We start from the raw sequence: 15,958 nt of genomic DNA, 5'->3' as shown, positions 1-15,958 counted from the left end.
GCGGTTCTAAGACCGCGAGGCATAGCGGTGGCTCCGTATCTAGACGACATCCTGATACAGGCGTCAAGCTTTCAAATTGCCAAGTCTCATACAGAGATAGTTCTTGCATTTCTGAGGTCGCATGGGTGGAAAGTGAACGTGGAAAAGAGTTCTCTATCACCACTCACAAGAGTCTCCTTCCTAGGGACTCTTATAGATTCTGTAGAGATGAAAATTTACCTGACGGAGTCCAGGTTATCAAAACTTCTAAATGCTTTCCTTGTCCTTCATTCCATTCCACGCCCATCAGTGGCTCATTGCATGAAAGTAATCGGCTTAATGGTAGCGGCAATGGACATAGTGCCATTTGCGCGCCTGCATCTCAGACCACCGCAATTATGCATGCTAAGTCAGTGGAATGGGGATTACTCAGATTTGTCCCCTCTACTAAATCTGGATCAAGAGACCAGAGATTCTCTTCTCTGGTGGCTTTCTCGGGTCCATCTGTCCAAGGGTATGACCTTTCGCAGGCCAGATTGGACGATTGTAACAACAGATGCCAGCCTTCTAGGTTGAGGCGCAGTCTGGAACTCCCTGAAGGCTCAGGGATCGTGGACTCAGGAGGAGAAACTCCTCCCAATAAATATTCTGGAGTTAAGAGCAATATTCAATGCTCTTCTAGCTTGGCCTCAGTTAGCAACACTGAGGTTCATCAGATTTCAGTCGGACAACATCACGTCTGTGGCTTACATCAACCATCAAGGGGGAACCAGGAGTTCCCTAGCGATGTTAGAAGTCTCAAAGATAATTCGCTGGGCAGAGTCTCACTCTTGCCACCTGTCAGCAATCCACATTGCATGTGTAGAGAACTGGGAGGCGGATTTTCTAAGTCGTCAGACTTTTCATCCGGAGGAGTGGGAACTCCATCCGGAGGTGTTTGCTCAACTGGTCCATCGTTGGGGCAAACCAGAACTGGATCTCATGGCGTCTCGCCAGAACGCCAAGCTTCCTTATTACGGATCCAGGTCCAGGGACCCGGGAGCAACACTGATAGATGCTCTAGCAGCTCCTTGGTTCTTCAACCTGGCCTATGTGTTTCCACCGTTTCCTCTGCTCCCTCGACTGATTGCCAAAATCAAACAGGAGAGAGCATCAGTGATTCTGATAGCGCCTGCGTGGCCACGCAGGACCTGGTATGCAGACCTAGTGGACATGTCATCTCTTCCACCATGGACTCTGCCTCTGAGGCAGGACCTTCTAATACAAGGTCCTTTCAATCATCCAAATCTAATTTCTCTGAGACTGACTGCATGGAGATTGAACGCTTGATTCTATCAAGGCGTGGCTTCTCCGAGTCAGTCATTGATACCTTAATACAGGCTCGGAAGCCTGTCACCAGGAAAATCTACCATAAGAAATGGCGTAAATATCTTTATTGGTGTGAATCCAAGAGTTACTCATGGAGTAAGGTTAGGATTCCTAGGATATTGTCCTTTCTCCAAGAGGGTTTGGACAAAGGCTTATCAGCTAGTTAATTAAAAGGACAGATCTCTGCTCTGTCTATTCTTTTGCACAAGCGTCTGGCAGAAGTTCCAGACGTCCAGGCATTTTGTCAGGCTTTGGTTAGGATTAAGCCTGTGTTTAAAACTGTTGCTCCCCCGTGGAGCTTAAACTTGGTTCTTAAAGTTCTCCAGGGAGTTCCTTTATTCCATTGATATTAAACTTTTATCTTGGAAAGTTCTGTTTTTGATGGCTATTTCCTCGGCTCGAAGAGTCTCTGAGTTATCTGCCTTACATTGTGATTCTCCTTATCTGATTTTTCATTCAGACAAGGTAGTTCTGCGTACCAAACCTGGGTTTTTACCTAAGGTGGTTTCTAACAGGAATATCAATCAAGAGATTGTTGTTCCATCATTGTGTCCTAATCCTTCTTCAAAGAAGGAACGTCTTTTGCATAATCTGGACGTAGTCCGTGCCTTGAAGTTTTACTTACAGGCTACTAAAGATTTTTGTCAAACATCTGCCCTGTTTGTCGTTTACTCTGGACAGAGGAGAGGTCAAAAAGCTTCGACAACCTCTCTCTCCTTTTGGCTTCGGAGCATAATACGCTTAGCCTATGAGACTGCTGGACAGCAGCCCCCTGAAAGGATTACAGCTCATTCTACTAGAGCTGTGGCTTCCACCTGGGCCTTTAAAAATGAGGCCTCTGTTGAACAAATTTGCAAGGCTGCGACTTGGTCTTCGCTTCACACCTTTTCAAAATTTTACAAATTTGACACTTTTGCTTCTTCGGAGGCTGTTTTTGGGAGAAAGGTTCTACAGGCAGTGGTTCCTTCCGTTTAAGTTCCTGCCTTGTCCCTCCCATCACCCGTGTACTTTAGCTTTGGTATTGGTATCCCACAAGTAATGGATGATCCGTGGACTGGATACACTTAACAAGAGAAAACATAATTTATGCTTACCTGATAAATTTATTTCTCTTGTAGTGTATCCAGTCCACGGCCCGCCCTGTCCTTTTAAGGTAGGTCTAAATTTTAATTAAACTACAGTCACCACTGCACCCTATGGTTTCTCCTTTCTCATCTTGTTTCGGTCGAATGACTGGATATGGCAGTGAGGGGAGGAGCTATATAGCAGCTCTGCTGTGGGTGATCCTCTTGCAACTTCCTGTTGGGAAGGAGAATATCCCACAAGTAATGGATGATCCGTGGACTGGATACACTACAAGAGAAATAAATTTATCAGGTAAGCATAAATTATGTTTTTTTATATAAAACTAAAAAAATTATTAATTGAAAAGTTTGGAATTCCGAATTTTGGGTTTTTGTAACTGTACAAGTTTCTAAAAAAACATAGCAAATTCTCCCTGGTAAGAGAGCAGTTGATCCAAATTAAAGGGACACTGTAAGCTGGACATATGATATATATCTTGTACATGTCATGAGCGCTTCCGTTCATCGCCGTGTCGCCGCGGCTCCCGGAACTCCTCTGTGTCTCTGACGTCATGTTGCTTAGCAACATGACGCTTTCTCTCACACCCCTCTGATGACGGTTACGCTCTGCCCTTTAAATCTCGGCGGGAGATCTGAATCTGGGCCCGTTTGTTGTTTCCCTGGATTGTGAGTACCATATCAGTTTTGTTCTTCTGTGTACCGACTTCTGCCTGCCTGACCAAGCCTCTTGCCTAATCCCTACTTGCTGATATTTGGACATTGACTTCTGCCTGCCTGACCTTGCCTGTAGCTATTACCCTTTTGCTGATACTTTGATGCCGACTTCTGCTTGCCTGACCCTGTCTTTTGCCAATACCTTTTGCTGATATTTGGATGCCGACTTCTGCCTGCCTGACCTTGCTTTGGCCTTTACCTTTAAACCTATTCTTTGTTAAACAACACCTGCTTAAAAGGGACATTTACTTTTATAAGCTGCAAAAGAGAACTTTGCCTTTCTGTTTGTTATACACCTGCTTAAAAGGGACATTTACTTTTACAAGCTGCAAAAGAGAATTTTGCCTTTCTGTTTGTTATACACCTGCTTAAAAGGGACATTTACTTTTACAAGCTGCAAAAGAGAACTTTGCCTTTCTGTTTGTTATACACCTGCTTAAAAGGGACATTTACTTTTACAAGCTGCAAAAGAGAACTTTGCCTTTCTGTTTGTTATAAACCTGCTTAAAGGGACATTATACTTTTACAAGCTGCAAAAGAGAACTTTTCCTTTGTTTTACAAGCCTGCTAAAGAGGACCTTTTTCAGAAGCTTCAAGTAAGAGCATTTCCTTTTTGTTCTTTGAACTACTTAAAGGGACGTTTTATCCTTTGTGGCTTTCCTGCATTCTGGAACAATATTCATTTTTGTTATCTTCTAATCTGCTTCCTGAGTGGGTCACGTCCTGGATATTTCTCAGTGTGCTAGCGTGTGCTTTCAATTCACGCTAGCAGTTGGGTTACATCCCGGATTGATTCCTGAGCGGCTGACATTACAAACGGGCCATAAAAATGGACCCCACTGAATTATCTATGGCCGTGGCTCACCAGGGACAGCTCTTGGGTTCTCATGCCACTCACTTGCAGTCTCTGGACACTAAACTTGATCAAATTACTGCTCTATTACAAAATTTGGTTGCTACCGCACCTCCCAATCCTAATCCCAATCCAAATCCGATTGAGGCATTACCTCCTCCGATTCCTAACAATCAGTCTCAGGTACAACTAAGTCCCAGGATTCCTCTTCCGGATAAATATGATGGGAATCCTGAAGAATGTAGAGGCTTTTTGAATCAATGCCGTCTTCATTTCCGAAATAGCCCTACTCTCTTTGCTACTGCCTCTTCTAGAATCACGTTTCTTATTTCCTTAATGAAAGGAAAAGCCTTGGCTTGGGTGTCACCTTTGCTAGAAAAGAATGATCCTATACTGTTGGATGTTGATACATTTCTATCTACATTCTCAAACGTATTCGATAAACCTGGAAGGTCATCCGCTGCTGAAGCAACTCTCCTGGATTTACGTCAAGGAAATCAACCAGTCTCTCAATATGCAATTGAGTTCCGCACCCTTGCTTCTGAAACCACTTGGAATCAGGGAGCACTCAGAGCCGCTTTCCGTAAAGGACTTTCTGAGCGTCTCAAGGATGAATTGGTGTATCGTGAACTTCCAGAGTCCTTAGAAGCCTTAATAAATCTCTGTATCAGTCTCGACGCCAGGTTTCGTGAACGCCAACAAGAAAAGGATAGAACACAGAGGACTTCCACTCGAACTCCTTTTCGTTTAGCTCCTCGTTTTTCTAATCCAGTCACTCCAGCCTCTCCTACTACTGATCAGGCTGAACCCATGGAAGTAGGAAGTATAAAATTAACTGAGACTGAACGCTTAAGAAGACGGACTCTTGGCTTATGTCTGTACTGTGGCCTTAAAGGACATTTATTAAGGGATTGTCCTACTAGGCCAGTAAAAGCCAGGGCTTAACTCTAGTCCAGGGAACTGAGTTAAGCCAAAATAGTGGTCATTCCCTATACAAGAAACTCTTTGTTCCAGTAACTCTTCTAATTGGACATAAGAAGATCTATACCCAAGCTCTAATTGATTCTGGTGCTGGAGGTGTGTTCATTGACTCTACATTCGTTTCTACTCATTCTATACCCTTACTAAAGAAGGAGTATTCCATTTCAGTCTCTACGGTCAGTGGAGATCCTTTGGGTTCTGGATACATTCAGTTTTCTACTCAACCCTTAATCCTCACCGTAGGAATACTTCATTCTGAGACAATTTGTTTCGATGTCATTCCCACTCCGCAATTTCCCATTATCTTGGGATTACCCTGGCTCCAGATTCACAATCCCATTTTTTCTTGGACTTTCGGTGAACTCACTTCCTGGGGATCTACCTGCCAGACTAAATGTCTTCAAAGGATTACTAAGTTACCACTCACTATTGCTCTCACAGTTGAAACTCCGGAATCCTTACCTATGCATTATCATGACTTTGTGGATGTCTTCTCCAAAAAAGAAGCGGAACGTCTTCCTCCTCATCGCCCTTTTGATTGTCCCATTGACCTCCTTCCTGGGGCTGCCTATCCTCGAGGCAAGACATATCCACTTTCTAAACCAGAAAACATGGCTCTGGAAGAATATATAAAAGACAATCTGGCTAGAGGATTTATTCGACCCTCCTCTTCCCCTGTAGGGGCTGGTTTCTTTTTTGTGGGAAAAAAGGATGGCGGATTAAGACCCTGTATTGATTATCGTGGATTGAATCAGATTACCATCAAGAACAGTTATCCTCTGCCCCTTATTCCTGAACTTTTTACTTATCTTCAGGGAGCCACCATTTTCACCAAACTCGACCTACGTGGTGCATACAACTTGATCCGTATACGCAAAGGAGATGAGTGGAAGACTGCCTTTAACACTCGATTTGGGCATTATGAATATTTGGTCATGCCCTTCGGGCTATGCAATGCTCCGGCGGTTTTCCAGCATTTTGTAAATGAGATCTTTCGTGATTTTTTGAATATTTTTGTTATCATATATCTGGACGACATCTTAATTTTTTCTCAGAATCACCAAGATCATGTGCACCACGTCAAGAAAGTACTTCAACGTCTAAGAGAATTCCATCTGTTTGCTAAACTGGAGAAATGTTCTTTCCATCAAAAATCCATACCCTTTCTGGGTTATGTAATATCGGCATCTGGATTCGAAATGGACCCTACTAAACTTTCTGCCATTTTGGATTGGCCTAGACCTGATTCTTTGAAGGCTTTACAACGTTTCCTAGGCTTCGCCAATTATTACAGAAAGTTCATCAAGAATTTTGCTACTATTACTTCTCCTCTTACTTCTCTCACAAGAAAAGGACAAAACTGTAAAGTATGGCCGTCTGAGGCTATAGAAGCTTTTGAATCTCTCAAAGAAGCTTTTTCCTCAGCTCCTATCCTTCGTCATCCAAATCCTGAGTTTCAATTTATTCTGGAGGTGGATGCTTCCTCTGTTGCTGCTGGAGCGGTTCTGTCTCAACGAATACCAGAGACTGGAAGGATTCATCCTGTTGCTTTTTTCTCTAAAAAATTCACTCCTTCCGAATTTAACTATGATGTAGGGAATAAAGAGTTGCTTGCCATCAAGATGGCATTGGATGAATGGAGACATTGGCTGGAAGGTACTTCTTTGCCATTTACTATACTTACTGATCATAAGAACCTTCTGTATCTCCAAACAGCCAAACGACTAAATTCCAGGCAAGCACGCTGGTCCTTATTCTTCTCTCGGTTTCACTATAATTTGTCTTACATACCTGGATCAAAAAATATTAAAGCAGACGCACTTTCCAGACAATTTCAAGATACCCCAGTTCCTGAGTCTGGTACCATTCTCCAACCTCATGAAGTCATTGCCCAGTTAACAACTTCTTGGTTACAAGAATTACAGTCCGCTCAAGAGCATCTTCCTTTGTCCTGTAAACCTCCCAATGGTTTACTCTTTGTTCCTGAACGCCTTCGTTCCAAGATTTTATTTTGGGCTCATGATAGTCCCCTTTCTGGACATCCTGGCATCAGTATTACCACTCGAAACCTCAAACAACATGTCTGGTGGCCTACACTCTCTCAAGATGTGAAGGATTACGTCTCAGTATGCACACAATGTGCCATGAACAAAACTCCACGCCAACTTCCTTCAGGATTACTCCAACCATTGCCTATACCTCACCAGCCTTGGACTCATGTATCCATGGACTTTATTACCGATCTTCCCTTGTCCACTGGGAACAATACTATCTGGGTGGTGGTCGACAGGTTCACTAAGACGGCTCATTTTGTACCCTTGCCAGGATTACCATCTGCCAAAAGACTCTCTGACCTTTTTATTCTACATATTGTAAGAATCCATGGATTTCCTCTAGATATTGTTTCAGATAGAGGGGTACAATTCGTTTCTCGATTTTGGAGGTCACTTTGTAAACATTTTGGTACTACTATATCTCTCTCTACTTCTCACCACCCACAATCGAATGGTCAGACTGAAAGAGTAAACCAGTGTCTTGAAACATATCTTAGACATTATGTGGATCATTATCATTCAAACTGGACTTCTTACCTTCCTTTGGCTGAATTGGCCCATAATGCCCGGTACAATTCCTCCCTTCAGACTTCTCCTTTTCATGCAGCTTACGGATATCAGCCTAGGACATTCCCTTTGCATACTTCCTCCACAGTGAATCCTGCTTCTGATCTTACAGCCCGAAGATTAACTCGACATTGGCAGAAGATACATCGTATTCTTTCTGTAACTTCTAGACGTTACAAGTTCTTTTCGGATCTTCGACGGAAAAAGGCTCCCAAATATCGCCCTGGTGATAAAGTTTGGATTTCCTCTCGATTTCTTCGCCTGAAACAACCTTCTAACAAATTGGGACCACGATATGTGGGTCCTTTCCGAATACTGGGTCAGGTATGTTCCACTGCTTATCGGGTAGCTTTACCCAAGTCTCTCAAAGTCCATCCGGTATTTCATGTTTCTCTTTTAAAACCTGTGATGTTTAACAGGTATTCTAAGCCTTTTTCTAAACCTCCACCGTTATTGGTGCATGGACATCCTGAGTTTGAGATCAGCCATATTCTAGATTCCAAATTGCGGGGCAAGAAATTGTATTATCTCATTCATTGGAAGGGTTATCCAGTCACGGAACGTTCTTGGGAACCTGCTCATCAAGTAAATGCTCCTATATTGGTCAAGTCCTTCCACAAGACTCATCCTGATAGACCTGGTCCTGTCCCCCGGAGGGGTCCTTGAGGAGGGGGTGCTGTCATGAGCGCTTCCGTTCATCGCCGTGTCGCCGCGGCTCCCGGAACTCCTCTGTGTCTCTGACGTCATGTTGCTTAGCAACATGACGCTTTCTCTCACACCCCTCTGATGACGGTTACGCTCTGCCCTTTAAATCTCGGCGGGAGATCTGAATCTGGGCCCGTTTGTTGTTTCCCTGGATTGTGAGTACCATATCAGTTTTGTTCTTCTGTGTACCGACTTCTGCCTGCCTGACCAAGCCTCTTGCCTAATCCCTACTTGCTGATATTTGGACATTGACTTCTGCCTGCCTGACCTTGCCTGTAGCTATTACCCTTTTGCTGATACTTTGATGCCGACTTCTGCTTGCCTGACCCTGTCTTTTGCCAATACCTTTTGCTGATATTTGGATGCCGACTTCTGCCTGCCTGACCTTGCTTTGGCCTTTACCTTTAAACCTATTCTTTGTTAAACAACACCTGCTTAAAAGGGACATTTACTTTTATAAGCTGCAAAAGAGAACTTTGCCTTTCTGTTTGTTATACACCTGCTTAAAAGGGACATTTACTTTTACAAGCTGCAAAAGAGAATTTTGCCTTTCTGTTTGTTATACACCTGCTTAAAAGGGACATTTACTTTTACAAGCTGCAAAAGAGAACTTTGCCTTTCTGTTTGTTATACACCTGCTTAAAAGGGACATTTACTTTTACAAGCTGCAAAAGAGAACTTTGCCTTTCTGTTTGTTATAAACCTGCTTAAAGGGACATTATACTTTTACAAGCTGCAAAAGAGAACTTTTCCTTTGTTTTACAAGCCTGCTAAAGAGGACCTTTTTCAGAAGCTTCAAGTAAGAGCATTTCCTTTTTGTTCTTTGAACTACTTAAAGGGACGTTTTATCCTTTGTGGCTTTCCTGCATTCTGGAACAATATTCATTTTTGTTATCTTCTAATCTGCTTCCTGAGTGGGTCACGTCCTGGATATTTCTCAGTGTGCTAGCGTGTGCTTTCAATTCACGCTAGCAGTTGGGTTACATCCCGGATTGATTCCTGAGCGGCTGACAGTACACATACATTAGAATAAAAGCAAAGCAGTTAATGTCTTCCAAAAAGTTACCATATAAAGCCTCTCTCCCTCATGTTGCAGCTGCCATACATAAAAAAACTATTTTTATTATATTTGTATTTGTCACTGAGCACTAATATGCATGCACAGTGTTATGCTACTACATGTAACAGTCTATACAGTACAGAAATCTAGATATATATGTGTACCTTTATCTATATAATATATATATATATATATATATATATATATTTATATATATATATATACACACACACATGCATGCACCTACATATATAAATGTATGTGTGTTTACATTTAAGCAAATAAGGGGAATGGAGAATTTAAGCTATGAGAAGAGCGCTAGCCAAACTGGCTCTGTTTTCTTTAGAAAAAAGGCGTTTGAGAGGTGACATGATTACTTTATATAAATATATTCAAGGCCCAAATACAGAGATAGCAGAAGCTCTGTTTATTGCAAGAAAATTGTTTGTGACAAGAGGTCACAATTTAAGGCTGGAGGAAAGGAGATTTAATCTCCTGCAACAGAAACATTTTTTCACTGTAAGAGCAATAAAATTGTGGAACTCATTACCAAAGGAGGTAGTGAATGCCAATATCTTAGATACATTTAAAAATGGTTTGGATACATTTCAATATGATTGCTTTTATTAAATGGGTCACCTTTCAATGGCATTAATTTAAGCTCAACTGGAGCTTTTTTGTGTGTATATTAGATTTTTATAGGTTAAACTCAATGGACTTCTGTCTTTTTTTCAACCTCATCTACTATGTGTGTGTGTATGTGTATACATACCATACTGTATATATATATATATATATATATATACACACATACACACTCATGATGCTCACACATGCACCTACGTACATTTTATATATTCTTTGTGTATTTTTCCTTCCTTGTCTCCATGTCCATGTAAACAAGCTCCTAATACATGCTCGAAAAGTTTAAAATTCTTTGCTGTTTAATCTTAATTTAATTATAGCCTGTTCATTTAAATCTCCCTTGGAGTGCAAAGTGTAGACAGCACATTCCCATATGCTTCATTATGAAACGTTACTTTGTTGAAGGAGCCCACTTCCAATCCTACTGTATAAAAGTAAAGTTGACGTGCACACTGCTTAGTAACAGACTTTGGTTTGGCAAGCGGTACTTAATTTAATTGGCAATTAGGTGGATTACAGCATCAAAGGCAGCTACTAGTGTTAGAAAAGAATGATTGATTTGTTTTTGTCTTTTATATGAGGTTTTTATTATACAATGTAGATAACCCATGAGTATGAGCACAGCACCATGACCTTGATATTTTAATTAATGTTTGTTTGCAACTCTGCATAATCATTTTTACTAGCATTGAAATAGAAACAGTCTCAAATTGTTTGGTTTTCTACTTCTCTCTACAATTTCCTTTTCTTTGTCGTTCTTTACTCTTGTTTTCCCATTCTCTTTCCATGTTTCTCTCTTTTTCTTAAAGGGGCAGTCTACTCCAGAATTTGTATTGTTTAAAAAAGATGGCTAATCCCTTTATTACCCAGTCCCCAATTTTGCTTAACCAACACGGTTATATTAATATAAGATAAGGGGGCAGTCTGCAGAGTCTTACGGCCCACTTATCTCAGTGCTTTTTACAAACTTGCCTTTTAGCCAATCAGTGCTGACTGACTTCATGGGAGTGAGCACAATGGTATCTATATGGCACACATGAACTAGCGCATTCTAGCTGTGAAAACTAAACTGTCCCTTTTAACACCAACTCTTTTTTTAAAGGAACACTAAAGTGAAAAATAAACTTTCATGATTCAGATAGGTTATGCAGTTTTAAGAGATTTTCTAATTCACGTTCATTATAAAATTGTACACAGTTTATGAGGCCCCAGTTCCTACTGAGCATTTGCAAGAGTTCACAGTTTATACGTAAATGAGCATGTGATTGGCTGATGGCTGTCACATGATACAGGGGGCCAGAAAATTAAAAGTACATTTTGAAATGTGTTAATAAAATATCTACTGTCCATTTAAAACATAAATGCTATTTAGGGTTGCCACCACGGCCATGTTTTACTGGACCTTTATGAGTTACACATGCTACAGGGTGTGAAATTGGGAACATGAATTGCACCCCTGGATAGCACACAAGTATTTATCCTGGACAGCACTATTCATGTTCCTCTCTGCATACCCTGCAGCATGTGTAACTCATAAGTGTCCAGGAAAACATGGCAGAGGTGGAAACCCTAGTACTATTGCATTGTCTTTTTATTTTGCACTTGTTGGTTATGCCATTCTACTGTGTTTAATTGTCCCTTTAAGTTAAATGCTAAAAATATGTATATATACCAAAAACACTGATCACTCTGGCTGCCATTCATGCATTGTTTTAACAAGACAGCCTCGGGCCAAGGGCCACATTGCAGACTTCCAATGCATTTTACCTGCCCCGCTATATCTCCTAACTGAATACTGTATGATTCTAGACCAGCGAGAAAATATTCAGTATTTTGATGTTATAAAAGCAATGATCCTATTCAAGCATCAAATATTCGCTAAGGTATAGCAGACTGATAATTGGTAATCATGTATGTGCGTCTGTCTGGATCTGTACAATAAGATTAGATATATTTAATGTGACAATTAATACTTACTGCTTTTGTTTCATAAATAGAAGAGTGGAGGACTGCAGTTAGTTCTAAACTCAGCCGTCTGGGTGCCGGAAGGTGGAATGCTGCAGATTTCAAACAGACTTTTGCAGGCTAGAGCTTTTGGTGCAAGCGATTCTCAAATAGTTTACACAATCTCAAATGAAGCTCCAAAATTTGGTAAGTAATGTATGTTTTTTAAGATAATGTTTTGGAAAACATTTTTGGTCCAGAAGAAATCAGCTGTATGTTTTGAAGTCCAAGGCTTCCTACTTGAAAGCCTTTTCAATATTTTTTATTGTATCTTTTTTATCGTATCTTTAGCTGATGTGGCCAATTAAAACAATGTTAAATTCAAACTGGAATACCCCATAAATGAAATAATTCATTAATGGGATATAAAACCCACATTTTTTTTCTTTCATGATTCCGATAGAACAGGCAATTTTAAGCAACTTTCTAATTTACTCCTATTTTTAAGTTTTCTTCCTTCTCTTGCTCTCTTTATTTGAAAAAGCAGGAATGTAAACTTAGGAGCCGGACCATTTTTGGTTCAGAACATGGGCAGCGCTTGCTGACTGGTGGCTACGTTTGATAATAGGAGTAAATTACAAAGTTGCTTAAAATTGCATGCTCTATCTGAATCATGAAAGAAACAATTTGGGTTTCATATCCCTTTAAACAAACGAAAATAAAACAATACTGCATTATTCATTCATCATTTTTTAGTTTAGTTTTTCTGTAAAATATATCTGAAACTTGTACTTTTTTCACCTGTGCCAGAAATGCTGAACCTCAATGTCCTAGTGACTTTACCCCTCACAGTCTGATAAGCTGATTGATTCATGGGGGGCCGCATTATCAAAGTGCAAGTGGACATGATCCGCTGCGTCAATATCTATGTTTCTAATTTTCTAAAGCTCTCTGGTCTGGAGAGAATATATAAAAACCTTGTCAGTACAATGAGGCCCCTCAGGGATTGTTCTAAAGGCATTTTTTACCTTGAGAACTGTGTATCTCATTACAGGTATTTGCATAATTTACTTTATGTAAAGAGGATACACTTACCTTACATTCTAATTCTCAATAAAGTAAGCTGAAGATTTATGGCTATGCTGGCAAGTTTTTGAGAATCAGACCCTATGTACTTAACACCTGCAAACATTTGCATGCCTACTACCTATTACCAAATCAGCAGTGGTTTAAGGGTACATAAAAAAGCTCTTAACAAAGATGAGAAAGAATCATAGAAACGCGTTGTGCTTAATAAAGGATTTTATTGCTATGAAATCTGTACAACAGAGCTGTAATATATACTTTTAATAAAACCCTGTTGAATCTTCAATTCATTCCCAGTGAGTATTATCCGTTTTAGTATTCACTTTGGGTTTGGCGTTCTACACTATTGTGAATTCTTTCGCAGTGTCAAACACAAGCTATATACGTCTTTTAAAGATAGTGATTGTGTCCAGAAGCGCCTTGACCTCTACTGAAGACCCATTATCTAGACCAGCACGTCCTTTCACCAAACACATTCAAGATGTTATAATAAAATGCAAATCAGGGATAATTATGTGGCAAGATTAGGCTTTTGAAGCCTGCCAAGTGCTCTTTCATTTTTCAGGACTAGAACAACCACAATTTTCTACTTTGAGGAGTTCCAGTTCATTAAAAAAAAAAAAAAGATCTTACAGATGGTTCGTCACTCTGGGACTGACCTTTCTCCATATATGTGATTTAGGGATTCTCCTCCGATTGTGCCCATTAAAAAATATATATATTTTACTACATATTAAAACCAGTATACAGTTTCTGTTAACTATCGGCTAGATTACGAGTTGTGCGTTAGAGGCTGTGTGGTGCTAACAAGCAGTTTTCTCTCACCGCTCACTTACCTACAGCGCTGGTATTACGGGTTTTTACAAACCCGACGTTAAAAGACAAGAAGTGAGCGTTGAGCTCATCGCTTAAGTCAGCGGTGAGCTGGTCGTACGTGCTCGTGCACGATTTCCCCATAGGAATCAACAGGGAGAGCCGGCTGAGAAAAAGTCTAACACCTGCAAAAAAGCAGCATGAAGCTCCTTAACGCAGCCCCATTGATTCCTATGGGGAAATAAAATTTATGTCTACACCTAACACCCTAACATGAACCCCGAGTCTAAACACCCCTAATCTTACACTTATTAACCCCTAATATGCTGCCCCCGACATTACCGACACCTGCATTATATTTATAAACTCCTAATCTGCCGCTCCGGACACCGCCGCCACCTACATTATACTTATGAACCCCTAATCTGCTGCCCCCAAAATCGCCGACACCTACATTATATTTATTAACCCCTAATCTGCCGCCCCCAATGTTGCCGCCACCTACCTACACTTATAAACCCCTAATCTGCCGCCCCCAACGTCACCGCCACTATACTAAATGTATTAACCCCTAAACCCAAGTCTAACCCTAACACCCCCTAACTTAAATATAATTTAAATAAATATAAATAAAATTACTATAATTAACTACATTATTCCTATTTAAAACTAAATACTTACCTATAAAATAAACCCTAAGCTAGCTACAATATAACTAATAGTTACATTGTATCTAGCTTAGGTTTTTTTTAATTTTACAGGCAAGTTTGTATGTATTTTAACTAAGTACAATAGCCCCAAGGCAGAACATGCTGTGATCTGAGATGTCATCGCAGAAAATGCAGCATGTCTGCAGAAAGAATGAGACACATGAGGTTATAGTTGGCACATTAGCTTTGCAGCACTGCTCCACAGCAGGCTATTCTTTAAACAGCACTTTGCTCTGGCTGCATTGTGTACATTTTCCTTAACACAGTGCAGCCACAGCGAAGCACTGTTTGAAGAGAACAGTCAAATACAGGGTAGCACTGAAAAGGAGCAGCGCATTGATTGATGACTGCCTCTTTTTAACTACTACAATATAATATATAAAACTTTAGCTTTATTATCCAGTTAATCTGTATATTGCAATTGAGCTGGTGCTTTAGTATAGCTGCCTAATTTAAAATTGTATTTAATTTCAAAATGACCTGCAGAAATTTTTTTACTAAAAAAGTAATTGCAGAAAGTGAAAAAAAGTTCAAAGTACAAAAAAAACAACACTAAATTACAGAAAATAATAAACAAATTACAGCTATTTAAACTAATTGCACCTAATCTAATAGCCCTATCAAAACAAAAAAAAGCCCCCCCAAAATAAAAAATAAAAACCCTAGCCTAGACTACCAATAGCCCTTAAAGGGGCCTTAAAGTAATCAGCTCTTTTACCTGTAAAAAAAAATACAAACAACCCCCCCAACAGTAAACCCCACTCACCACCCAAATAAAAAAAAACCCTAGCCTAAACTAAACTACCAATAGCCCTTAAAAGGGCCTTTTGCGGGGCATTGCCCCAAAGTAATCAGCTCTTTTACCTGTAAAAAAAAATAAAAACAACCCCCCCAACAGTAAAACCCACCACCCACACAACCAACCCCCAAATAAAATACTATCTAAAAAAACCTAAGCTCCCCATTGCCCTATAAAGGGCAGTTAGCTCTTTTGCAGGCCCAAACCCTAACCTAAAAATAAAACCCACCCAATACACCCTTAAAAAAACCTAACACTAACCCCCTGAAGATCGGCTTACAGTTCTGAAGACCGGAAATCCATCCTCAAGGAAGCGGCAGAAGTCTTCATCCAACCGGGCCGAAGTCCTCAACGAAGCTGGGAGAAGTCTTCATCCAAGCCGTGCGAAGTGGTCCTCCAGACGGGCAGAAGTCTTCATCCAGACGGCATCTTCTATCTTCATCCATCCGACGCGGAGCGGGTCCATCTTCAAGACATCCGACGCGGAGCATCCTCTTCAAACGAAGTCTTCTTACTGAATGACGGTTCCTTTAAGTGACATCATCCAAGATGGCGTCCCTTAGATTCCAATTGGCTTATAGAATTCTATCAGCCA

At 40.5% G+C, this 15,958-nt stretch overlaps 1 protein-coding gene across 1 annotated transcript in view; it reads left to right on the top strand.

Annotated features, from left to right (window-relative positions):
• The window catches only part of FRAS1 (Fraser extracellular matrix complex subunit 1), an 868,578-nt gene that overhangs the window by 645,439 nt on the left and 207,181 nt on the right, over positions 1-15,958 (top strand). Inside the window, 1 exon segment of the mRNA XM_053703296.1 lies at positions 12,009-12,162. Within this exon segment, the coding sequence (XP_053559271.1) occupies positions 12,009-12,162 (154 nt within the window).

The sequence above is a fragment of the Bombina bombina genome, chromosome 2, assembly GCF_027579735.1.
Source record: "Bombina bombina isolate aBomBom1 chromosome 2, aBomBom1.pri, whole genome shotgun sequence".
Classification (NCBI taxonomy): Eukaryota; Metazoa; Chordata; class Amphibia; order Anura; family Bombinatoridae; genus Bombina; species Bombina bombina.
This window is presented reverse-complemented; position numbering and strand designations above follow the sequence as displayed.